Source organism: Gopherus evgoodei, chromosome 6 (assembly GCF_007399415.2).
Source record: "Gopherus evgoodei ecotype Sinaloan lineage chromosome 6, rGopEvg1_v1.p, whole genome shotgun sequence".
NCBI lineage: Eukaryota > Metazoa > Chordata > Testudines > Testudinidae > Gopherus > Gopherus evgoodei.
The window spans coordinates 46,481,510-46,508,131 of record NC_044327.1 but is presented as its reverse complement, the minus strand read 5'-3'; the positions used below and the strand labels follow the sequence as shown (position 1 = coordinate 46,508,131).

At 44.6% G+C, this 26,622-nt stretch overlaps 1 protein-coding gene across 1 annotated transcript; it reads left to right on the top strand.

Moving 5' to 3' along the window:
• Positions 1-6,023: 6,023 nt before the first annotated feature.
• LOC115654030 lies at positions 6,024-26,278 on the top strand. Its single transcript, XM_030567973.1, has 5 exons — positions 6,024-6,057; positions 6,180-6,265; positions 20,277-20,366; positions 23,728-24,271; positions 25,987-26,278. Exons 2-5 carry the CDS (start codon positions 6,200-6,202, stop codon positions 26,190-26,192), a joined length of 906 nt encoding a protein of 301 aa, XP_030423833.1. The 5' UTR covers positions 6,024-6,057; positions 6,180-6,199; the 3' UTR covers positions 26,193-26,278.
• Positions 26,279-26,622: the final 344 nt, after the last annotated feature.

Below are 26,622 nucleotides of genomic sequence, written 5' to 3'. Positions count from 1 at the left end.
TTTTGCTGTGTAAAAGAATGAAAGCTGGCACCTCCTAGAGTAGAAAACCTCCCAAACATTTTAGAAACTAGTTAACCACTATATTAAGTCACATGTGCTGCCCTATCCTCTGTTTATAAACAAAAGCAGAATATAAGCAGAATAGCTGTACTGTGCTGAGAGCAGGGTGTGTGCTGGGAAGTCTTTATGCCCCTTGGACTCTGTCGTGCCTTTCTCTGCAACAGAATGGAGGGCTGTGGGTGTAGCCCCTAGACAGGTCTGTGCTGCCGTAGGTGACAACAAATGTATGAGCTGTACAGGAACCCCATTTGTCTGTACCACGAGAGCACCAGTGCAGCTATTGCATGCCAACCCAGCAGGCTAAGGGGTAAAATATTCCACCCAAAGCAAGTTTTTTTAGCTTTGTTGAGCGGTGGCACCATTTGGCCCCATGTGTTCTGTATTTCTTGCCTCATTTTCTTGCTAAGGATATTTGCATATCATAATCTTCCCCTTTCTCTGACCTCATAACTTCCATAGCAAGTTGTTTCTAATGTCACAAGCAGTGATGATATGTGGTAGGTAAGCAGCAGTAGATGAACTTAAGATGTACACCGTATAGCAGGTTTTCAAGCTTAAGAAAAAAAAGCTCAAGTGTTGATTTGTTTTTAATCCTTATTTACAACCTTTTGCCAAATTTTTCAAATGTATTTGAACACATTGGATTAGAATGAACAATCCTGGATCCTTGGATAATCAGGGTAATTTAATGACTAATAGCAATGGAAACCAAGTGCTCCACCTAACAAAAGCAATAACTTGGGAGTTCTCAGGACTAGGCAGATACAGGGCCAGAATAAGGTGTAGTGATCCTTTCCCCAAGTACAGGGTATATATCTAGTGCTCAAGATAATGTTAAAAGATGCAGTCCAGGTACCCCACACTACTACATTGCCCAAGGAAATTTGGTTCACAAACAAGGGGGCAAAGCTATGCACCAGCTAATGCATTCCAAGTTGCTAATACATGGTCGTCATCTTCTGCACAGAAGCACAATGTATATGCGTGGCCATGAACCAAATGCTGCTTGTTTGACTAATGGCAAAATTGTCAATTCCATATCCATGCCATCTTATTTTATCCTTTTGTCTGACCACTTTTCCTTGCCTAACTCTAAAGCAAAGATGAAGCAGAGTGCATGCTAGCTGTTCTGAAGCACCAAGGCAAATCAGTTTGATGTCAAAACTGCAAAACCGATATGGAGTGAGGCTGACCCAGACAGGATCCCATACTTTATTGCATTCGATAATGTGCTACACAGGATTGAAAATGGTGGTATATTACACTATAATACAAACAAGTAGCATCATAGTTTTTCTATATTTCCCAAACTTGGATGACCTGCTGAGGGGGGAAATTGCTGTAATGAAAACACTAGAAATGAGCGTATAAAATGTAGGCCCTTTACTTTGACAGAATGGCCAAGAAAAATATTGGCCCAGCCTAAACATAGAAGCAACTTGATGTAATCTCTCTTCAAGCAGGCCATTTTAACTCTTCACTTTTACATACTGTCTTCAGAGGCTTTATGTAAACTCCCCATCAGTAATGACTAAACTGGGAAAAAGCATAGGATAGAAAAAACAGATGTAGATCATCCAAATAGACTGTTGTTGCCTAGTCTGTTGGCATCTGTAGGAAACCAGGAAAGTCAGCAAGGCCAGGGGTGGCACCAACTCTTTTCATGAAAAAAAAAATCCCATTTTTAGACCTGCTCATGAGATTTTGGCTACTTTATAACTGGACCCAGAAGAAGAACATCTACTGATTTTTTAATCTGTTTTCGATTCTTAAGCGTGGAGGAAATTCATATCCCACCTGTCAAAAAACACAGAAAGCAAAATACATATTTTTCCTGTGGTGGTTTCTTTTCACAATTTTTAGTGTCTTTTTTCTTCATGTTCATCCCTGTTTATTTATATAAGGCACCCAGTTTACTGTTCCACCTTTTTTGTTTTGGGGAGGATGTTTTCTCCATTCCACTTGACACTGTAATGTTTATTGTCCTGCTGTATGGGGAGATTTTAGATTTCAGAATCAGTAAAGTGCCTTAAACCACTATTGCTTATTGCTAAGAGCAGCCAAGTCAGCAGGCCATAAAGTAGCCATGCAATAGCCTTAGCTGACCAAGGCAGGAGGGGAGGGGGATTTGGGTGCCACAGAAAGGGTAGTTTTACCCACGTCTTTCCTAATAAGAATTGTGTTGAAGTTGCTGATACATGCATTTTAGAAGAGTAGGATGTGCCCTCAGGAATGTCTATTAGGACCTCAAGCCTGCAAATTCTGTAACTTCTTTCTTGACCACTGAAACTGCTTGCTTAACAAGTTTTCTTTAAGGGACATGTCATTGTGTTACTAATGTATAAAATAAGGGGAAAAGTTTGAGGTAGTGGGACTCTTCAGGATGGGACTCTACCTCTGGATGCATCTTGTGTTCCCCGCCAGCAGATGGGCTGCTGCTTAGCTTTAAGTGAAAGCATTCTTGTGTTGTCCTGGTTCTGCCAGCTGTTTATCGGTTGGACGGCCGTGTCTCCCCAGATTTATTTCCTGACACCACCTCGCACAGAGTAAAAGTTGCCAAGAGCTTTGAGTTGAAAGAACACCTGGTAACACTGTCACCATCATAAAAACTGTTTCACAAAGCTAGAAATTTTCGAAAATACCAAACGCTATTGGGCTGTCCAGTCCATAAATACGTTTTAGAAAATAACAGATCTTCACACTAGGTCTAAATAATTATCTTCTATGTTTCCCTTATGCCTACTGTTTTTCTCACAATTATGGCACAACAAAATTCATGGCATATTTCCCACATCATTTCTTCTCTTTTTCCTCTCTCTTGGTCTGTGTCAAGCTTGCCTGTACTTTTCCTTTATGGACAGCTTCATCTCCCTTTTAGACCAAAACTGTGCTAGATAACCTGTAAGGGCCATCAAATAAACCCCTTTAATCCTAATTTCCCTTGAGGGACTTTCCAACCTTGGGGAACTTTTTGGCTAAAAGACAAGCTCATCTTGGCCTATATTCATCTGAACATCTGACAACGTGGCAACCCTTCAACACAACTCCTTACACAAAAGAACAATTTCATACCTAGCAGGGTGATTGTTTTCAATTACTTGACTGTGTACTCATGCTGGTGATGGTTAAATGCACAGATATTTACAGCATGTATGCAACTGACATTTGCAAAATAATAAAATGTTAAACTGTCTTCTATGTTGAAATGTTATGACTTTCAAAAAGATATGCTAAATATGCGAATCAGAATGCATTGATTCTCCCCACGAATAAATCTGTATGGTATAAATCTGCTCCTTGAATATCTGTCAGATACTTCTTTGTATAATGTATGAGAAAATGTAAGCGCATTGATAAGACACACAGGCTCACAGCACAGACTGACGTACAAGCAGAAGGACATAAATAGACAAGGCAGAGGTGCTATAGTTGTTACCTACACACAAGAACTTACATAAGGTAAAGAACCACCACAGGGTATGGGAAAGGTGATTCCAAGTCACAGGAACGATGTTTTTCATACACAGAGTAAAACATACTCTTCAGTCTAGATTTGTTTTCATTCAGGTCAAGGAAAAACATCAAAGAAAGGGCTTAACCCTGAGAGGCACTAACTGCTTCCTGCAAGGTCCTCAGCACCCTGATCTCCCACTGAACTAGTGGGTGCTCAGCACGTCTCAGAATTGGGCCCCGAAGACTGAACAAATAGAAATTTTTCCACGACAGAGAAAACACAGTGACTGTAACATGCTGCCTCTTAAGGACAAGATGGCAGCTGCATTAGACAGGGAGAAAATCTACTTTTAAAAGTGTAGTATTTAGAAAACAGTCTTTAATTTACATTGCTATGTGTAGAAAGAATAGTTAGACATAATAGGCAAGATTCTGCCCCCCCTACTCACACTGAGTAATACCTCACTCTCCTAACACTGATTTCAGTGGGAGTTGCTTGTGGGGTATTGTACTAGTCAACATAAGGGTGGCAGAGTCTGGCCCAACGTGAGAACAATGGGCCAGATCCTCAGCTCATGGAATGCAGCATGGCACCATTGGCTGGCCCAATATCATTAGAAGAATCCAGAGTAGAAGTCAGTTACAGAGATTGGTGTAAGAGGGTCAGAGCCAGAGCCTGACAATAAAATTCATATATATATATGGAGAGAGAGAGGGAGAGAGATCAACACTCAGAGATCATCCAGAGCTCTGAGCTAATAATAGAGAGCCCCTGACTAAGCCAGCCCTGATTACAGAATGGGCCCCACCTGAGAGAAATTAGGTGATTTCAGGTTTAACTGCTGAGTGGGCCCAGCTGAGGAAGGGCTGGAGGAAAGAAAATGCTGGGAGTCAGAAGATGCCTGCAGGGTTTTGAGTGAGCAAGGAGGCACCTGGGATAACCAGGGAACAGATTTGGAGACCTAGAAGGGAAGGAAATAGGTGAGGAAGGAAGGAAATAGCACAGGGAAAACTGCAATATGGGTAGAGGATTTGATGTAGCTGTGCAGTACAGGGCCCTGGGCTGTAACCCAGAATTGAGGTTGGGACTGGATTCCCCTACCAGCCCCATGGAAGTGGTGTAGAAGGGTAGCTGAGCCCAGCAAGGGCGCTACAGGCTGAATGTGACCTTGCTGAAGAAGAGCTGTGGAGAGGGTGAAAGCTTTTTATTTCTGTTAGATAGTTTTGGTCTTTAGTTTGGATAGATGACCCTGGAAGGAGTGGGCTAAAGACTGTGCCCTGGCTGGAGGGATGAGTTATGTGAAAGAAACCACCGTAGCCCCAGAGTGATGACTGACAAGGGCTGCTACCCCACAAGGAGACTGTGATGCCATGCCTGGCCATGAGGAAGTGCATCATGGTGAGTAAACCCTGTTACCATGCTTTTTCTTACATTACTTTAACTGCAGCATGTCTGAAACAACTATATTTTTGTAGTTTTCCTTGTCCACTATCTCTTTTTCTACATCTCATGGCAAGCGCTGTATTTCAGCCCTAGTCTACATCCAGCTCCTACTTCTTTCCAAGGCAATCTCACTGATAATAGCACCTTTGGCAAAGAGTAAATGACTGACTGTCCTTGGCCACTTTGATATTGTATGAGTATATGTGCTGCCAGACCCCTATCTACAGAAGGGGTTCTTTCAGCAGCAAATTAATATGAAGTGATTTACTTTGTCCATATTGGATCCAAGATTAAGGGAGTGGGGGGAATAACTTCAGGTTCCACTTGCATTTGAAATTTTTATTTCCATATTCCATAAGTCCTTTGGAAGAAATTTCATACAAAATGAAATCAAAGATTGCCTACTTGAAACTTCTTTTTTGGATGAGATAAGTATTGCTGGTAAGATTTGAATTTACTTAGCTCCTGGCCTAGCCCAAATGTGGTGTCTTTTTTTATTTTTTTATTCTACATAGATTGTGCTGCCTTGGAACAATAAATAAACTCCAAACTAGAAAAGGCACATTCTGTGCATTAAGAGCTGGCTTCCTCTCCCCTTTACTTTCACTGAGCAGTACTTTTATTCCACAAGTCATCCCCCTGACTTCAGTGGGTAACTTTACAAATAAGATGCTAAAAGTGTGTGCTGTAGCAGCTTTGATTCCTTGTTGCCATGTTTTCAAGAGCAGTTCCCATTTGGGTGCTTTAGTGAAGTGGCCAGACTTTCAAAAGTGCTCCATACATGCCTGCTCCCACCATTGTAGCCTTTTGAAAATCTGATGTTAAATGTTTATCAGTGCCCTAATTATGTTCTTCAAAGGCAGACAGAATGTGGGATCTTTTATGGTAGAACAGTTCTGAGACATAGCTCAGGGTAATAGAACAGACTTGATGCTGCAATTCAGCTAATTAAAATGATTTTAGTCATTTCCTGAACTACATTTCCCAGGATTATTTCAACCTAAGAGCAGAACTCTTCCTCTTCCCAGGTATAAATGCCAAGCCCTGGAAAGTCTTGATAGAGGGTCTTAAACAGTGTAGTGTAGAGACCATCCAACCAGGTACGTATATATGTCTAAATGACTCCGTTTCATTAGCTCCGATTTAGCTACTGCCTCCAAAAACTGTGTACTTCAATTTTTCCTGTAATTATATGTTTTCTTAAATACTCCTTTTTTACCAGTTCACTAGCTGTCTGAGGTCATGACCTGCATGGTTCAGGATTGCTTGTGTGTTTGTCACTCTCAACATGCTGGACAGCAAAAAGAAGTAAGGGGATGGGGTGAAGCAGACATCAGTTCATTTCTATACATGCATGTGCCTATTCCATACATACACAGGAACCTGAGATCACCTGACTCATTTGCTCACTGGCATAGCAAGCTGTGATTCCCCAAACAAGAAAATAAATCCAAATAAAGGATCACATCCCCCCATCTAATTCACAAAATAGAAGCACTAGGTAATTGTGCAGCTGGTGCCATGTCCAGCTGCTGCAGAGTATGTATCTACCCTAGCCATGAGTAAAACCACCATCCCCATAGTACTTTATATAGGTGGCCAACACCATTATAAAAAAACAAAAACAAAAAAATAATTGTTCATTGCTGTATAGAAAATGAGCCCTATGGAGTGCATTCTGTATTTATGGAATGGGACACATTTTGAAGTTTTCCCCATTGTCCTCTATTGGGAGCAGGCCTTCAAGGATATTCCAGCATTTTATTTTGTAAAATATATGGGCTCTTCCTGATCTCCAGCAGAGGGATGCTCCACAGGCAAGGGATCTCAGCTCCAGAGGGAAGTGTAACTTGAGCAGTGAGTTTTGTTTTTTCCCCTGCAAGCTCTGTCAGTCATATTTTTTTTTTTGTGGATTGGTATATTCTTGAAGGGTTGAACAGAGCCCCTCATCTAGTTCCCATTATTGGAGCTTTATAGACTAGGGCTAAGACCTCAAAGCAAATCCTGCACTGTGGAGACACTGCAGTGCATTGAACATGGCCTAATAAGCTGTTGCCAAGGTGATGCTGTCAGGAGTAGTTCCAGCATGCTGGACCAGTTGAAGCTTCATCTAGATTGGGCTGATTGAGGAAGTTGAGCGGATGGTAAAGGCATGTATTGCTGCAGCCAGGGCTTCATCTGGGATGGGCAGGGGGATTGTTTCCTGCTTCTGTTGTGCATACCTGGAAGTATAAAACAAAAATCAGTTTCTTTACTGATTGTTTTCCCCTCTATTTCACATACACATGATAACTTTTTATAGGGAGTTAGGACAACTCACCTTGATGGTGTCCCTTCTTGGCATGCAAATATTTTATTTATAAAAGTAGATATTTTTGTTACTGACCTTCTGGACTAATGGACAGGCAGTAGATACGGAAGAGGTGGAGCCAGTATTTCAAAGCTAGTAAATAAATTACCTATCTGCTTTAGAAGTACATTTTAGTTTCCTCTTTGAGTACTAGCTAACAGATCTTTTATGGCCAAACCTCTGCATTTGCACAAAGTCTTATGCAAATCCAGAAACTACATGTAACTGACCAATTTGCCATGCACATAAATCTACCTACAAATGTTGAGGAAGCCTTTAAGGAAGTCTGTTAAACATTTGGCCCTGAGAGTCATACAAGAAAGGTAGAAATGTAAAAGTTGTTCCACTTATTTGTAGCAGATTTCTTCTCTAATGTCCATGTCCAGCATATGTACATGTGTCTTTATGATGACAGTTAAGGGACTGGTGAATCTGCTTTAAATTGCAAAATCTGTTGGATAGAGGGATGGTGTCTGTAGCCTCTGTTTGCCTGAAACTGGGAATGGGCGATAGGGGTAGATTACGTGATGATTACCTGTTCTCGTCACTTCTTCTGCGGCACCTGGCATTGACCACTGTTGGAGGACAGGGTACTGGGCTAGATGGACCTTTGGTCTGACCCAGTATGGCCATTCTTATGTTGAATAAGTTTCATAAAGATGTGTTCAACTATTGAGGCTCTTGTCGTCCCAGAAGAAATGTAACATTTTCATGGACTCTCTGTCTGCAAGGGTTTCACTACATAGTTTGCCTTATTCAGCTGCTTGATGACCTTAAAGGGCCCATCCCAGGCAGCCTGTAGTTTGCTCTTTCTCACGGGAATGAGAACCGTCACGCTTCCCTTGGGCCTAGGGTAAATTCTCCCTGGCCTAGTCCATGAGCTCAGCGAGCTTTTCCAGGAAATTGAGTCCATATTCCACCTCTGATTTTCCATCAGGGGAGGCCTTCCCCTCTGTCAAGGTATTTTTCCCCCAGTTTGAACTTTAGCGTCCAAAAGTGGGGACCTGCATGGACACTTCTAAGCTTAATTTCTAGCTTAGATCTGATATCGCCGCCACCAGCCAAAATGTAGTGTTTGGCACACTTTCTGTTCCCCCAAAACCTTCCCTGGGGAACCCAAGACCCAAACCTCTTGGGTCTTAAAACCAGGAGAAATAAACCATCTCCCCTCCTTTCCCCCTCCCAGACTTTCCCTTCCCTGGGCTACCCTGAGAGGCTCCACTGATTCAAACTTCTTGTATCTTAAAACAGAGAGGAATTAACCTTCCCCCCACCCTCCTTTCCCCCCACCAATCCCTGGTGAGTTCAGACACAATCCCCTTGGGTCTTAAACAAGGGGGAAAAAAATCAATCAGGTTCTTTAAAAAGAAAGCTTTTAATTAAAGAAAGAAAAAGTAAAAATTATCTCTGTAAAATTAGGATGGAAAATGTTTACAGGGTAGTCAGATTTATATAGCCTAGAGGGACTCCTTCCCACCTAGCCTGATATTCCAAGTTACAGCAAAGAGAGGAAAAACTCCTTCCAGCAAAATACACATTTGCAAGTTAAGAAAACAAACATAAGACTAATCCGCCTTTTCTAGCCAGTACTCTCTATTTTGAACACGAGAGACTGTTTCAGAAAGATTGGAGAAACCTGGGTTGCACGTCTGGTCCCTCTTAGCCCCAAGAGCGAACAACGAACAAAACAAACAGCACAAACAAAGACTTCCCTCCACAGAGATTTGAAGGTATCTTGTCCCCCCATTGGTCCTCTGGTCAGGTGTCAGCCAGGTTCACTGAACTTCTTAACCCTTTACAGGTAAAAGAGACATTAACCCTTAACCATCTGTTTATGACACCCTCCCATTCGTCCCTCAGCAAGTGCAGGGGTGCCTTCACTCTGCTCCCATACAGCAACTCAAGAGGAGAGAACACGGTTGATTCCTGGGGCACTTCCCGGTACATGAACAGCAGGTGGGGTAAATACTTGTCCCAGCCCTGTGGGTGCTGGTTCATAAAGGTTTTCAGCATCATCATTAGGGTCCCATTGAATCTCTTCATCAGCCCGTTGGACTGAGGGTGATATGCTTGAAGTCCAGATATGTCAGACCCCACGCTTCTCTCACAAGCACTGGAGCAGAGTTGACATGAAATTGGAGCCCTGGTCTGTAAGGACCTCCTTGGGGAACCCCACTCTGTTGAATAGAGGACAAGGCCACAGCCTTAGGATAGTGAGTGGCGAAATCTACCATCACCAGAATGTATTCTTTCCCTGTCCGACTTGCTTTGCTGAGGGGGCTACCTTCTGGAAAGGCTCTTCTATGATGGGCTGGGGCCCCAAAGCTGCTTTCCCCTTGTCCCAGGCCTTCTCCACCCTCTGGCAGGGGTCGCAGGACATGCAGTACTGCTGGATGGCATAAAATATCCTGGGCTAGTAAAAGTTCTGTAGCAGCCTCTGCCTGGTGCTCTGGATTTCCTGGTGTCCCAGGAGAGGGAGATTGTGGGCCAAGAACCCTGTGAGGGCTCGGTTTGCTCATCCTGTCCCTGAGCTTTTGTCACTGGGCTCATCTGTGGCCCTTCTGCTCACCGTAGTTACATCTGAGGTCCTGTTGGTCCCCTGAGGCCAGTCGGTCAGCTCTGGTATTGGCTGTGCCTCTCGGAAAGGATTTATCTGACAATCCCTTCAGGGAACCCCCTGGGTGATCCCCCTTCTGCACCGATGTAGGCTGTCCCCCTGGGATTCCATTCCATATCCCGACCTGTTGTCTACAGACTCATCAGCCAGCAGCCCTGTGTGGCGCAGGTCCTTCAGCCTCTTGTCCACAAACCACATCCTCAGATCAGCGGGACAGAATTCATATAGTCGCTCCAGCCCCATTAGTTCAATCGTCGTCCTGGTCTGGGCCCCAGCCCCGGCCCTTCACCCACTTGCGGGTGTATTTCTCCCATTTGCGTGACCAGTTCCGCTGGGTCTTCTGCACACTCCGGAACCTTTTCCTCGGGGGTCAGCTCAAACTTGCGCAACAGGGCTTGTTTGAACAGCTCATAATCCCCTGCTTCCACCTCATCCATCTGGCTGAACATCTCTGTGGCCTTGGGACCCAGTAAAGGGGTGAGATGCCGAAGCCTGTCTGCAGGGTCAGCCTGGTGCACATTGCAGGCCTTCTCAAAGGCAGGGAGGAAGGCATCTATATCATCACCTTCCCTAAACAAAGGCAACCATCTCAGCTCCACCAACAGGGAACTCAATCAGGAAGATCCCCTGCTGGTTGGATAGGTGAATTCTGGGGCTGCCTGACTGCTCCCAGCCTCTCTTACAGCCCCAGCTGGCTCAGGAGCCGGCCCCTTAGAGCAATAATTCTCTTCCAACTGGGCAATTAGCTGAGCCCTGGTGAATTTTTCAATGCGCAGCCCTCTCTCTCTTCTTAAGGAGATGGTTATAGGCCATCTCCATGCTGTTCCTAAGGGGTCATGGACTCACAGGCCTGTGCTTTCTCAGCTCCCCATGAGCCCTGGGAGGAACCCCTTCAGTGTGACAGCACTTATTGGGGGTCCACTCTTGGGGATTAAGCTGGACCTCTCAGAGCCTCCAGCATGCACATCTCTTGCTAATCTCCCTTTGTTTTACTGCTTCCCAGTCACTTACTGCAGGATGCATTATCCACGGGGTGCAGTTTGATCCCATCACTGCCACCAGTTGTCATGCAGTCACCGGGCGATGCTCTGGAACTACTCCATATGAAGTCAGTCAGGACTCTGGGGGAGCATGCCTCCTCTCTTTGAGCATACTGTCTTCAGGGCAAGAAGTTTACACAGCTTTGACCTTCCTGGGTCTGACCTTGACGCATTCAGCATCCCCTTTTTACACTGGTGGACCAGTTACTCTAAGGGATGGAGAATTTTGCCCTGGCCTATATTGATAAGCTTGGCATTTTTAGCCATGTGTCCCAAGTTAAACAAGTGCCAGACCAGCTCTGGGATGCAGGTCTGACTATAAAAGCTGGGAAGTGCAAGGTGGGGATGTCAGAGGTGTCATACCTGGGCCACAAAGTGGGGGGCAGCTGCCTAAAGCCTGTGCCAGCCCAGGTAAAGGTGATCAGAGATTGGCCCGCTCCCCAGACTAAAGCAGGTCCAGGCTTTCGTTGGGATGACAGGCTATTACCGGAGGTTCATGCCCCACTTTAGCTCCATAGTCGCCCCAATCACTGAACTATATAAGAAGGATAAGCCAGATAAGGTGGTTTGGTCGAGCAATGCCAGAGGGCTCTCCATGCTCTGAAGGAGGCTCTCTGGTCAAGGGCCCGGTGCTGGTATACCTAGATTTTGACAAGCCCTTTATGATATTCACAGACGCCTCAGAAAAAGGGATGGGTGCGATGTTAATGCAGGTTCACAATAATGGAGAGACGCATCCCATCATGTACCTGAGCAGAAAGCTGCTGCCTGGGAATCCATAGAAAGCTGCTGCCTGGGAATCCATAGAAAAGGAACGTCTGGCCATGGTATAGGCCCTTAAAAAGCTGCACCCATATCTGTTTGGGCGGCGCTTCAGTGTGTATACTGGGCATTTGCCCCTGACATGGCTGAAGCAGATGAAAGGGGCCAATGCCAAACTCCTGAGGTGAAGTTTCCAGCTTCAGGATTATAACATGGTAGTCCATGTTCAGGGGAGCGCCCAACGTTGCAGCCAACGCTTTTTGCTGGAGAGGGGGACCAGAACTTCCCCAGGCGACTGGCTAAAGTGGCCCCACTCAGTTCGGTCTTGGAGGGGGGAGAGATGTGACGAAGTGGTGTTTTATTCATGTTATGTTCCATGTGAGTCTTACGGTCCTATACTACTACTGTGTGTTGCTTAGTTTCCCAGGGTACTGAAACAATAATTAGTTGGTGGGAATTGGGGGTGAGATTTTGCTGAGGCCCTCAGGGCAAGTGAATCCTCACTCTGACACTCCGAGTGCAGAATGTGGGGCCTGCAAGAATGTTAAAAATTAATATTTGACACTTCAGTCTTGTATTACACTCCCAAGCTTACAGCTTCTCTCTGACTTCAGCTTGGTAAATGCTGCCAGCATCCAAATGCAACATCTCCCCACTTTCAAATGCAAACACTGCGGCAAGGCCAGCGGAGGGGCCCGCCCGACGGCGGCAAGGCCAGCGGAGGGGCCCGCCCGACGGCGGCAAGGCCGCATAAATGGGCTCATATAATTGTTGTGGGAAATGAAGGGGGGAAGGTAGCTGTGAGTGCACACAAACCAGATTGATGGGGTATGGGCAGGCTAATTACAAACTAATTTAATTGATGTGTTTTAAGAGTGCATGAAATCTGGATTACTAGAGAGGAGGTCACCAATCTAGCCTCTTCCAACATGACCATCTCCTACATTACACATCCACAACAAGAAGTTTTTTGGGGGGAAATGTAACCTGATGAGAGAGAGAAGAAAAAAAGGAGGCCGCGTTCAGGTGTGGTGTGTGGTCTATTAGAATTGGAAGTCTAATTGTCATTCAGTAATGATTTCTAATATGGAAGTACTGCAAACTGGGACACTTAATCATCAATGTATTCATATATGTTCCCAACTGGAAGCACTAACATCAGTGGACTGGGTCATATACTTTGTTAGTTGCGGCCGTCGGGCGGGCCCCCCTGCTGGCCTTGCCGCAGTTTTTGCATTTGAAAGTGGGGAGATGTTGCATTTGGATGCTGGCAGCATTTACCAAGCTGAAGTCAGAGAGAAGCTGTAAGCTTGGGAGTGTAATACAAGACTGAAGTGTCAAATATTAATTTTTAACATTCTTGCAGGCCCCACATTCTGCACTCGGAGTGTCAGAGTGAGGATTCACTTGCCCTGAGGGCCTCAGCAAAATCTCACCCCCAATTCCCACCAACTAATTATTGTTTCAGTACCCTGGGAAACTAAGCAACACACAGTAATAGTATAGGACAGTAAGACTCACGTGGAACATAACATGAATAAAACACCACTTCGTCACATCTCTCCCCCCTCCAAGACCGAACTGAGTGGGGCCACTTTAGCCAGTCACCTGGGGAAGTTCTGGTCCCCCTCTCCAGCAAAAAGCGTTGGCTGCAACGTTGGGCATAGGTACTCTGTGGAACTGGGGCTTTAAGGCTGAACAATGACAGATTTTTTTTCTGTTCTTTCTTCATTCATTTATTTATTTTTTTGGTTAAATAGGTGTTTAATACAAACCACTACCAGTATAGGTTGCCATTTTGTTTAAAATAATACTTTATTTATAAATAATATCTTTGTAAAATACATAAATAAGAGCAATAAATAAATAATTGACTTCCGTAAATATCCTGTTACAAATAAATAGTAGCAACATCTTTTAAAATTCCACTGCATCTCATTTCACATGTTGTATAAAATATCAATAGATTTCAGATAGTACTTCTAAACATTTTGGTTTCCAAACTTCTTTGAGTTTGTCCTATAATTGAAAATTTTCTAATTCCACTTGGATTCTCTTGCCAGCACTGAGGCTGAACTGCTTCTCTGTTAGGAAATAATTGCTATCTCTTCATTTTCATAAGCTCTAGGTTATAGAATATCAGGGTTGGAAGGGACCTCATGAGGTCATCTAGTCCAACCCCCTACTCAAAGGCGGACTAATCCCCAGACAGATTTTTGCCCCGGATCCCCAAATGGCCCCCTCAAGGATTGAGCTCACAATGCTGGGTTTAACAGGCCAATGTTCAAACCACTAAACTATCCTTCCCCCCAGGGCCTTTCTTCCTGGTCAGAGAATCCCATTTCCTATCATTGCAACCAAACATGTCTCCAGATGCCCAACTTGCTGATGAGTCTGGGTTGGAATCTCTGAATGAAAGTCCCACCTCAGGTAACTTAGGAGAGATTTTTTGCAAAAGCAGCAGGAAATGTTTTGGAAGATTTTCTTGATTGTCACCTGGGCATTTTCCTACAGGGACACTCAGGGCTTAAGAACCTCTTGGGACCACCCAAAATCTCTCTCTTCATTCTAACATTATAGCATTTTTCTTTGGAAGTTGCTCTGGTTCACATTTGTTCTGCTGTTATACTGTGGTTATACTGCATGTTAGGGTTCAGAGATGAGATTCGATCAGAGAAGAGTTGAAGCACATACATATACAGCAAACATATAATGTCAGCAATGTTAAAGGACCAATCCTTTCTTTTAAAATTCTTAATTGTCTCGTAACTTTTTTGCATCAATATCCTTCATTCATAACGGTTTTCAAGTACATAAAAGGTTACTGCAAGGAGGTAGGAGGGAGAAAAATTGTTCTCCTTAACCTCTGAGGATAGGACAAGAAGCAATGGACCTAAATTGGAGGAGGGGTGGTTTAGATTGGATATTAGGACAATCTTCCTAACTGTCAGCGTGGTAAAGCACTGGAATAAATTGCAGAGGGAAGTTGTGGAATCTCTGTCATTAGAGATTTTTAAGAGTAGATTAGATAAACACCTCTCATGGATGGCCTAGATAATATTTAGTCCTGCCATGAGGGGACTGGACTAGATGATCTCCTGAGGTCCCTTCCAGTCCTCTAATTCTATGATTTTGCATTTTAAACACTGAGTAAATGAACAGAATGTTATCACATAAAATGTAATTTGTGCAGTTGGAATTTCGTAATAGGGAGTCAATTGCATAATACAAAGTCAGGCATTATGGAGTGTTACAAGTCACTGTGGGAATAATCAGCAGAGAGGAGGAATTCCACTGCATCCTTCTGTTTTAACTTCAGTAGTTGCAGCATCCAGAGCTGAAATGAAATGGGAATTGGTTGAAACACAAAAAGGAAAAATATAATTTCCACTGTATTAATCTCAGTTAATTAAATGAAAATATCATTTCTTCACATCAGAATCTCATAAGTCTTTTAGTATGTTGTTCATATTTTTTATAAATGGATCGAGGAAGCTTCCCAAGCCTTAGAATACAAGACATAGTTCTCATGAGGACAGATGAATGAACAGAAAAATGATAATCCTAGAAATACACTACATATGTAACTGTCAGAGTACTTGGGCGGAGGTTCGAGGGGGAATATCAGTACCTGATGACCAAAGTGCTGGTGAGGTGAATAAGGATTCCAGATATGTGTACTTTGTTGCATGGTCTGCCAATTACGTACTGCATAACAGCACCTGAAAGGTAGGAGATTGGTAAAGATATACAAAAAAAAATAATAGTAGAAACACAGAAAAATAAATCCATGTCCCTGAAAATCCATTTCTAGTACAGGACAGGAAGCTCCTAAAGCTGCTGCTATGGAAATCAGTTGCTATTTGGCCACTGATCCTATAGAAGAAGGATCAGGCCCTATATAAGCAGAGTTATAAAATATCCACTATCTCTGTTCAGCTGTATAACTGACACTAATGTTAACAGCCGAGCTCCATCCTCTTTGGAACCCCATTCAGGTAGCTGAAGGCTGCTATCAAATCCCCCCTCACTCTTCTCTTCTGCAGACTAAACAAGCCCCATTCCCTCAGCCTCTCCTCGTAAATCATGTGCTCCAGCCCCCTGATCATTTTTGTTGCCCTCTGTGGGACTCTCTCCAATTTGTCCACATCCTTTCTGTAGTGAGGGGACCAAACTAGACACACTACTCCAGATGTGGCCTCACCAGTGCCAAATAGAGGGGAATAATCACTTCCCTCAATCTGCTGGCAATGCTCCTACTAATGCAGCCCAATATGCCGTTAGACTTCTTGGCAACAAGGGCACACTGCTGACTCATATCCAGCTTCTTGTCCACTATAATCCCCAGGTCCTTTTCTGCGGAACTGCTGCTTAGTCAGTCAGTTCCCAGCTTGTAGTGGTGCATTGGATTCTTCTGTCCTAAGGGCAGGACTCTGCACTTATCCTTATTGAACCTCATCAGATTTCTTTTGGCCCAATCCTCCAATTTGTCCAGGTTACTCTGGACCCTATCCCTACCCTCCAGCATATTTGCCTGTCCCCCCAGCTTAGTGTCATCTGCAAACTTGCTGAGGGTGCAATCCATCCCATTATCCAGATCATTAATAAAGATGTTGAACAAAACCAAAGTCCTGCTTTGTATTTTTATCAGGCATGTCCCTTGGTTGTAATAATTCAAAGATTTTTTTTTTAAATCAGAATCCATGTTCACTATTTTTACTGGTTCCTTCTCTTTTAACTTTTGCTTTCCCCTTGGCCTAGGAAGGGAAACCCTTCTCCTTTGTTTAAAATTCTTCATTTCCTGTGGTCACATTTCATCTTCTGGTTCTCTTTCCCTAGCACAGACTGTGCTAGATTTTTCCATCATGTCAGGAAAATGTGTTTTAATTCAAAAAGAAAACTATTTTCACTGGCATTAGAAAGGAAAAATCACATGAAGAAACCATGATAACATTTCTATGCACATTAATTTGGTTAGCGCCTCCCAACTATTCCTGCACTTTTTGTAAGAAATTTCAGATTTTTGCATCAGCTACATGAACATTTCTGTAAAGCTGAGAAAGCAGACTTACCAGAGCCCCCAGATTGCCATGGGCTGTGCTCTCCAATTTCTGGTTACTTTCCGTGGGTGTTGGGGATGTGTATTCCACACCAGGGTGAAGTCTAGGGGAAGATGTTGAGGAGAGGGAAATAAGTCGTGTGAATACAATGGCAGGCTAAGGTAACAAAGTAAACACAGAAGCCAAATCATCTTTTTCAGTAAATCTGTATGGTAACAGACACCCACCCCTGCCCCGCCTCTTCCTGCCTACACTCCTCCCCAGGTCCTGCCCTCACCCTTTCCCCAAACCTCTGCCCTGCCTCTTCCTGCCTACACTCCTCCCCAGGTCCTGCCCTCACCCTTTCCCCAAACCCCTGCCCTGCCTTTTCCCATCCTCACATCACCCCTTCCTTGCCTCTTCCAACCCACTTCTGCCCCTCCCCTGAGCATGCCCCATCCCTGCTCCTCCTCCTTCCCAGCACCTCCTGCATGGAACAGCTGATTGTGGTGGGTGGGAGGTGTTGGGAGGGAGGGGGAGGAATTGATCAGCCGGGCTGCTGGCAGATGGGAGGCACAGGGAGGAAGGGAGGGAGCTGGCTGCCGGTGGGTGCTAAGCACCCACTAATTTTTTTTTTCATTTTTTCAGCCCTGGAGCACCCATGGAGCTGGCGCCTATGGTAACAGCAATTCAGGGGTGCTGGAACAATTTTTACAGTTGGGGATGCTGAAAGCCATTGAACAAAAGTGTGAACCCCATATATGATGGAAACCATGCATTTGCTTCCTAATATTACTTCAAGCTGGGCACCCCAGTGCCCCTACTTCCAGCTCCCCTGCAGCATGTGTGCAAACAGCTAGTCTATTGTTTAAGGAAAGTTAGTTACAAACTGCTCAGAGCCTGCTGCAGAGGATCTGTGCAGGGATAGAGCCATCTGCATGTGACTCTTACCTGTGCCACATGGAAGTGAGATGAGGGCCAGGGAGTAAGATGCTTTTGAACATACTTCCCTCTTGGGTTGTTCTTCGTACAGTTATGATCCACGTGAGGGGCCTTTAGCGAGCAGATGCGCATTAGGCTCTGGTAGTTAGTTCGCAATATCAGCAGCACAAAAATTACGATGTGTGGAAAGCCCTTGTGTTCCATACAGAAACCAGAGCCTCATCTGTTTTTATGATGAAAGCTGGAGACAAACCTGTCACTATTTCCTCCCGCCGACCAATGGAAGTCATCAAATGGCTCCTTAAAGAAATGAATTGATTCTTCCATGTAGCACAGCTTAAAAACAGTGTGATGGAATGATTGTCAGGAGGTTCCCCTCTGCACCAGACGGGTAATGAATTAGACAGACTTCGAAGAAGAATTTTGCATGGCTCCCACATGCTCTGTTACTGCCACATACCACCAGAGAAGGGGATACATTTTGGAGATTGTGAACCAATCTGTTTATAATCCTTGACTTGTTTATGCAGTCTATTTTATTTTTTTCTCTCATTTTCATGTAATTGTGTTTTGTCAGTATAATCTGTAGGCTTCAGCTCCACCACAAAATGAATGAAGGCAAAGAGACTTGAGCAGGAAAGAACTACTACCACTGATAGGCACAGCTACTGAAAAAGCCTCCACCATAAGAAAGAATAGGCATTTATCTGAAGAGTTAACTCCTTGTACATGCCTCTAAACCAGCAGATCCCAAATTGAGGTTCATGTATCAGTGGTGGCACATGAAGGACCTGATGTTGGTCTTCAGTGAACTGGCTGATCCCACATTCCTAGTACTGAAATTACTATAAATGCATTCCTAGTACTACTTTTCTTTGTAAGTATTTGCTGTACCTGCCACGAAGGTGTTACCTGATCTCGAAGAGGTGGGGAAATGGTCCACAGAACAATTTTTGTAAGATTAGGCCCACATCATAAACTGTTTTAGAACCGCAGAGGAAAGACAAGCAAAGGCTTCTGCAGTGGCACCATCTGAGTTTGAATGTACAGAGGCTCCTATTAGCAACTCTGTATTTTCGGTTGCATAATAAAAGAGATTTCCAGTAGGGAATATGTTCTTATTTTTTCCCTAAAGGCAGATTGACAATCATTGTGAGAATTCACACACAATTTGTTTTTATACTGTTTGAACATTTAATGTAGTGGCTTTTTGATTTCTTTTAAAAACTTTTAAATAAGAAATCTCTAGCTTAAACTTGTCCTAGGCAGTGCTAGGATTGCCTAGTAGCGCTTCAGAATACTATCTATGTACCAGATTTGGGAGAGAGAGAGATCCTCACTAGGTCTGGTCTAATGGCCAGGGCTGGCTGTAGACACCAGCCCTCCAAGCATGTGCTTGGGACGGCACTTTCTAAGGGGCGGCACTCCGCCCCCCCCTTTTTTTATTTTTATTTTTTATTTTTTTGCTTGGGGCGGCATTGCCGGGAGCCGGCCCTGGCACAGCCACTCGCCCTGTCAGCACGCGAGCTGGGATCCACACCCCCTGCCCAGCCCGGCGGCACCCTGCACAGCCCACTCGGGGAAATGCTGCGCCGCCCTGTGGAGACTCAGAGCGGCAGCGGCAGCAGGACCTCTCCTCTCTCCCTGCATCCCGGGCCCCACCTCCCTCCCTCCCCAGCTCCTCACACATTCTGGGAGCCCCTCTCTGTGAGCCTGGGCTGCGGCAGCGGTGAGAGGGGCTCCCAGACTGTGTGAGGAGCCGAGGGGGGAGGGAGGGAGGCGGGGTCCCCTGGAGCTGAGCCCGGGCGGCAGCTAGAAGGGCTCCCAGAGTCAGGGCCGCTCGGGAGGGGAGCAAGTGGGGCAATTTTCCCCAGGCCCTGCAGGGGCCCCCACAAGTATGTCGGAGGCTCCCCCCACCTCTGTCTTCCCCCATCCCCCAGTGTCTCAGCTGGTAAGGGGACGGGGCTGCAAGCTGCAGCCGAGCGGCCAAGAACTCAGGCCCCGCTGGAGACACCATGCCGCTGCAGCGCTGTCCAGGAGAGGGGGTAAGCGGCATGGTAAGGGGCTAGGGCCGGGCACCCCCAGACCCTATCCCTGACCCCCAGCTCCGAGCCCAGCCCCTCTGAGCCGGGCACCCCCCTGGCCCCAGCCCCCACAGCCCTGAGCCCAGCCCCTGTGAGCTGGGCACACCCCAACCCAACCCAGAGCCCAGCTCCCCACTCAGCCCTGGGCAATAGCAGCACCACCCCCAGGCAGCAACAGCCCATTGGCACCAACCATCACCATCACCCAGCAACAGCCCATTATGTAATTGCAAATGTATACATACCATTAAAGCATTTAGTGTTTTTAAATAATGTATTTAGTGTATTTTCAAATTATTACAAATTATTTTTTGAATGTATTTCACTAGTTTTTTTTTACATTTCCAAATACATGTTACTGTAATATTGCAACTATTTTTTATGGAATGGGCCCCTGAAATTGCTTTGCCCCAGGCCCCCTGAATCCTCTGGGTGGCCCTGTAAATGCTAATACTAAAACTTAAGTTGTTTTTGTTTTTTTTCAGCACAAAGTAGATAGAATGAGTCAAATGAGGGGTATTGTGTCACCAAATGGCAGTGAAGAGAAGAAACAGTTATTCTTTCAGAGTTGCAAAGTGAGTACTTTAGGGTAAAAATGATTTGTAGCTTTATTATTTGCCTTTTTTTTTTTTTAGTAGACACTTCTACAGTATCAAATTGCTGTGTGTTCAAAAAGCCTCTAATGTATAATAGCATTTTCAGAATATGAAGATAGTTCATTCTTCAATGGAGTGCAATGTATGAGTGATTACACTTTTCTTATGATTCACCAATACACATTCACACTTAAATTAGGTTCTGGAGCAGAAAAGATTTAGGCTCAGAACATGGGGGCTGCCATTAAAAGCTTAATATCTATTAGCCTAGTGTAGTATTTAAGCTGCTACTGTTTTCCCCTATATTGAGAAAAGTAATTAACTGGCTAAGTGTGTAGTATAAATTGTCAGAATAATTATCATTTAAAAAGTAAACATCTGTCAGTGCATTTGGCCTTTATTCATTACATTTTGTTTGCCTGTTATCACAGGTGCAGAAAAGTTGGTTTTTCAATCTGTGCTACAGTAATTCAAATAATTATTTGTTCAGTAACATACCTGATGAATTGCAAAAGGAGTCATGCAAATAGATCGGGGTAGGCAACATATGGCACAGGTGCCGAAGGTGGCACATGAGCTGATTTTCAGTGACACGAACACTACCAGGGTCTTGGCCACAGGTCTGGGGGGCTCTGCATTTTAATTTAATTTTAAATGAAGCTTCCTAAACATTTTAAAAACCTTATTTACTTTACATACAACAATAGTTTAGTTATATATTATAGACTTATAGAAAGAGACCTTCTAAAAACGTTAAAATGTATTACTGGCACGTGAAACCTTAAATGAGAGTGAATAAATGAAGACTTGGCACACCACTTCTGAAAGGTTGCCGACTTCTGAAATAGATTATTTAATCACTCTAGATGGACATTTTCAAAAACACATTTGGAAAGTTGGGGACTCAACTCCCTTTGAAAGTCAATGAGAATTAGGTGCCTAGGCCCCCACCATTGAAAAATCTCCCCCTTTATGACCATCAATCATTGAAACCTGAGTGGAAAGCAGCTCATCCTACAGTACCAAATTAAGCTGCACTGAACCAATAAGTCATTTGAATAAACCAAGAAGTCATGTTTTCATTAGCACCCTCAGGGTCATTCTGCCTGCAGTATTTATAGAGAGATGGATTCTCATTAAGGATGTTGTGTACAGGGCCGGCTTTAGGAAGTGCGGGGCCCAATTCGAACATTTTCGGCGGGGCCCTGGCAGGGATGACTTAAAAAAAAAAGTGGAAAAAAAAGCCTTTCATTTCTTTCTTGTATTATTTACTTTCCATAACTATATAAATAAAATTATATATTATGTACATTGCATCATATATGCTGTTGATTGGTTATTAATGACTGCCGTTTCACATGTGTGGGTCCCAGCTGCTCCCTGCCCCCCTCATTGAAGCAGGTGTGCACGGTTACTGCCCTGGGAACTGCAGGGCACAAGTGGACATGGGGCTGGCTGGAGGCAGGGCAGGGGCTGACTGGAGGTAGGGTCTGGCTGCAGGCAGGGCAAGGGGTGCGGGACTGGTTGGAGATAGGGGGTGTATGGGGCGGGCTGGCTGGCTTCAAGCAGGGCCGCGGGAGGATGCAGCAGGGGTGGCAGGGCTGGAGACAGAGGAGTGTGAGACTGGCTGGCTTCAGGCAGGGGGGTGCAGCAGGGGTTGGCTGGAGACAGGGCAGGGTGTGCAGGGCTGGTGCGGGCAGCAGTGTGTGTGGGGCTGGCTGGCTTTGGGCAGGGCCACAGGGGTGTATGGCAGGGGTTGACTGGAGACACGGCAGGGGGTTTGAAAGGGACTGGCTGTGGGCACGGGGTGCAGAGCTGGCTGCGGGCAGGGGGAGCGGGGCTCGTGTGGGCAGGGCAGGGGGTGCAGCAGAGGCAGCTGGAGCCCCAGCCCTCTAAATAGCCCCCAAGCTCCCTGCTATCCCAGGCCTTTGGGGGCTATTTAAAGGGCCCCGGGCTCCCCAGCTTCTACCCCGCCCCAGACCTTCTAAATAGCCACGGGAGCCCTGGGAAATGCATGGCGGTGGTGGGGATCTGGCTGCTATTTAAAGGACCAGGGTGGCAGAGGCAGCTGGAGCCCTGGCCCTTTAAATAGCCCCCGGAGCCCCTCACTACCCCAGGGCTCTGGAGGCTATTTAAAGGCCCAGAGCTCCAGCCAGGAGACCTGGGCCATGGGGCTTGCCGCGCTCCAGACGGGGCTCCAGCCAGGAGAGCGGGGCCTTGGGGCTTGCCGCGCTCCGGCCGGGGCTCCAGCCGGGAGAGTGGGGCTTGCCACGCTCCAGCCAGAGCTCCAGCCGGGAGAGCGGGGTCTGCCACACTCTGGCCAGGGCTCCAGCCAGGAGAGCGGGGCCTCGGGGCTTGCAGCGCTCCAGCCGGGAGAGCGGGGCTTGCAGCACTCCGGCCAGGGCTCCAGCCGGGAGAGCGGGGCTTGCCGCGCTCCCGCCTGCGCTTCGCTCAAGGGAGCGGGACCACGGAAGACCCCTGAGCAGATCGCAGCCAGGGACCCGGGGTAAGTTTTAAAAAAAATAAAAAATGTCTAAGGCGCGGGGCCCAATTCCTGGAAATCAGGCAAATCGGCCTAAAGCCGGCCCTGGTTGTGTAATCAAGTTACATCTAAAAGTATATATCTAAAGGTCTCAAAGTTTCTCTCTGTTTTGTCCAATGTAAAATGGTATATAATGCAAAAATATTTGAAGACAGAAGAAAATCTGCACTGGAACTTACTTTATGTGAGTGCTGGGGAATAGTACATTGTTAGGATTTAATGCCTCTTCAAGGCAGTGTCCTAGTAAGAGCCTAGTTCCCAGGTGATCTTATTCGTTTATGTAGTCCTATATATTGCTCCAGGCAAATTAGATTTGAAAATCAACTGGGGACAGTTTCTTTAATGAGGTCATCAAGTGGAAAAATTAGAGATTTTGCACTCAACAATTAGTGAGATTTATTCTCCATTATGAACACTAGAAGATGCAGGTATTACATCTTGTGCATTGTGAAAAGCTGTGTGTGCATCTTTACAGAATAACACAAAGGCAACCCAATAGGAATATTATCAATGTCATGAGTACCACAAGTACGGCTTATTATACCATATATGATCTTTCCACTGTTGTCTTCACATGTTGCCTCCAGTTTCTTCTCATAATATGTTTAGATTGTAAAATATTTGGGGCAGGGGCTATCTTTTTGTACTAAATATGTGGACAGTGCCTAGCATAATATTATCCTCATCCCTGACTGGTACTTATATAATTAAAAAGGAAATGTTTGTCATTGACACAATTTTTATTGCAGGATTGGGCCATCAGAGTCCAGTATAGAAATAGTCTGTATTTTGTGGCAGGTATCAGAATTGTTGTCATCTCTTGCAAATGTTGAAAATGAACAACAGAAGCATCGATTGTTTTTGAAGGGAACACATGTGTCTCTCTTCCATACACTGCGTTCAGTAATAAAATCCAATAACTGGAAGACTGCAGTATATAACAAGCAAAGCATGTTACCTCCTGAGCCCACTACTTTGTTACACAATTGGTCAGAAGATGATGTAGCAAAGAAGGATGCTGATTCACAAAGGACAACGCTGAGACGCCAAAACAGTTGTGTATCCATGCATGTTAAGTGTCTGTCTAAATCGAAGACAACAAATTCTGCTGTAGACGAAAATAAATACACCGATTGTGATGGTCCACTGCCAGCGCATATGCTTCCTTATGTGCTTTTAATCAAGAATTGTCTTCCTCTGTCAATTTCTTCAATCCATTCCAAATGTTGCAAAGCAGAGATATTATGCAGGATACTATACTTTACGCAGAGACTCTGGAAAAAGAAAACACCCAAGCCCTCACCTCAGGATCCTCTCAGTTCTGAATTCCAGACCGCTGAAGGTTGGCAATCTGTACTTACGAATGATTGAGGATAATACAAGAGGGGTTAACTAGGAGCAATAGAATGAAATGAACAAAGGGAAAATCTAGGCTGAATATCAGGAGACAATTCCTGAGAGTGAGGCTTCAGTATTACACTGTGAAATCACTCTGATTTCCAGATGGTGGGTGGGAGCCTTGCCTTAGACTGGTCAGAGCACTAGAAAATATACCATTCAAAGGGAACAAATCTGCAGTGAGTGAGCTAGGCTTATTTATCTCTAACATTTAGTATTCTATGAAGACGTAATAAAAATATTTAGAAATAAATATAATCCTGTGAGGCAGAGGGAGATATTTTAACTTGGATCCAGTATCCATATGTTTGGGTCTCATTCAGCACAGAGGAGATGATTAATTCTTTTAAACTTGATGTTTCTCCCATTGAATTCAACACTTCCATTGGCATTGATTTCAGTGGGAGCAGGAAATGGCTTTTGGTCTCATTTAAATAAAGTGGTGGATTGTGAAATTAGTAGTGCTTGAATTGAGATGGTGTAATGTCATCTTGGGTTTTCTCCACCTCCTTCCTCTGAAGTGTAACAGGTCTTTTTCTGGCACTGCTACAGTTGGATGACCTGCGTACACTGTGAGCTTCCAAAACTGGAGCATCCACTACACCATAACATCTCTTCTCCCACTTGAATACGAGAAAGGAGAGTCCATGCCACATCCACAATTGTTCTGATTGTATGGTTTCCAGTAAACTAACTGTATTAATGGAGATATGAAGCTAGACTAATCCTAGTACACATCACTATTTCATATCTAAATTTTCTTTAGTGTTCAAGAAAAGTGCCAGGTTGACAGTATTGAACAGGCCATTTGGCTTCACACATAGCTTAGGAAGCAGGTCACAAAAGCAGTTTGAGACCATCTTCATGGCTTCCTGATCCTCAGACCTGCTCTGCCCTTAGAGCAAGCAGCCTCAGGGATGCTTTAAGTTGTATCAGCTGCAATGGCCTTGAACATACTGCCTTATGCCACCGAGAATTCCTCTACACTAGAGGAATATCTAAGGAGCTGGTTAAATGGCTTTGAGGCCTCACTTCTGTAAACCATCCAAAGAAACCCCCTACAGGGCATTCACCAAAAAAAATCCCAAGCTAGTTGGCTAAGGTGGTTTAAAACTGGAATGGAAAAAAGCAGACAGGCTCTGACTCTTTATGGGCAGAACAGATGCAACATAGGCAGTGCTAACTTTTCCTCACTGTTCTATCAACATGTCTTAACTATAGTGTGAAGAGACCACCAATGGGGGTAGGAGGATACAGTAGTAAAGTGTCCGCGTCTATTCATTCTTTGGCCTGTATACTGAGATTAGCAACCAGGGTGCCAACCAGAGTGATTATCTGGTTACTCCATTTGAGCAGGAGCTTTTCCTCTTGCCACTGAAATGAATAGTTTTCCACTGATTTCAATAGGAGTAGGAGTAAGCCTTTGTTTTTTTAAAAATTATGGCCCAAATTTATCAATTAGGTGCCTAAAATTAGATACCTAAATGCATATGTATGCACCTAAATAAATGGCTTAAATTTCAGAGGTCCTGAGCATCTACAGCATTTGTTGAAGTCAATACACTGCAAAGTCAATATGCAGATACTTCTTGCTCATTTTGATGAAAGACGCTATTACGTATAATGCTTACATTTTATGCAACTTCTGTCTGCTTTCAGAAACACAATATGTGAACTTCCTTAATCTGAAGGATCTGCAGTGGAAATTCTATAAAGGCATTGTGAAAAGAAAACAGAAAGTGAGAGTATTATGGAGAGAAGCAAACTACAGACCTTTCAAGCCATTCCAGGAAAAAATCAGGAATGAAGAATACATGCTCCCTTTGATTCCTAAGAACTGGATAATTCATGACTCTCTTAAATGAGTTTGTACAATGCATATCCTGTTTACATCAAACAAATGATGACTTTAAATGAATGGAGAGTTATTGCAGTTCTTCAGAAAATTTAAATAAAAATGTCAAGACATTATACAATTAAGTTTATTATTACATTTTTACAGTAGCACCTAGGAGCCCATCATGGATCACGTCCCCATTGTGCTAGATGCTGTACAAACACAGAAGAAAAAAAGATGGTTCCTGCCCCAAACCAAACATTATCAAACACATAGTCTACTAAGGACCATTACACCAGCAAGAGTGACCGTGGTTGATGGCATTGCACCAGGCACAGTGTAGTGAAGTTCCCAGATCTGGCTCAATCCTGTGACTCTACAAATCTCTGGGGTGGCCCGTGAGCGACACCAGGTAGGGTCAGGGTGTGCACCTCTTCACACGTTAATGGAGAGTTTGA

What these genes read in the sequence shown, in the direction of transcription:
- LOC115654030 (XM_030567973.1), top strand. Translation starts at nt 6,200, where the DNA reads ATGACCTGCATGGTTCAGGATTGCTTGTGTGTTTGTCACTCTCAACAT. An exon ending in ATGCTGGACAGCAAAAAGAA is followed by an intron (nt 6,266 to 20,276) that starts GTAAGGGGATGG and finishes GTTTTTTTTCAG; the next exon opens with CACAAAGTAGATAGAATGAG. An exon ending in TGAATTCCAGACCGCTGAAG is followed by an intron (nt 24,272 to 25,986) that starts GTTGGCAATCTG and finishes GTCTGCTTTCAG; the next exon opens with AAACACAATATGTGAACTTC.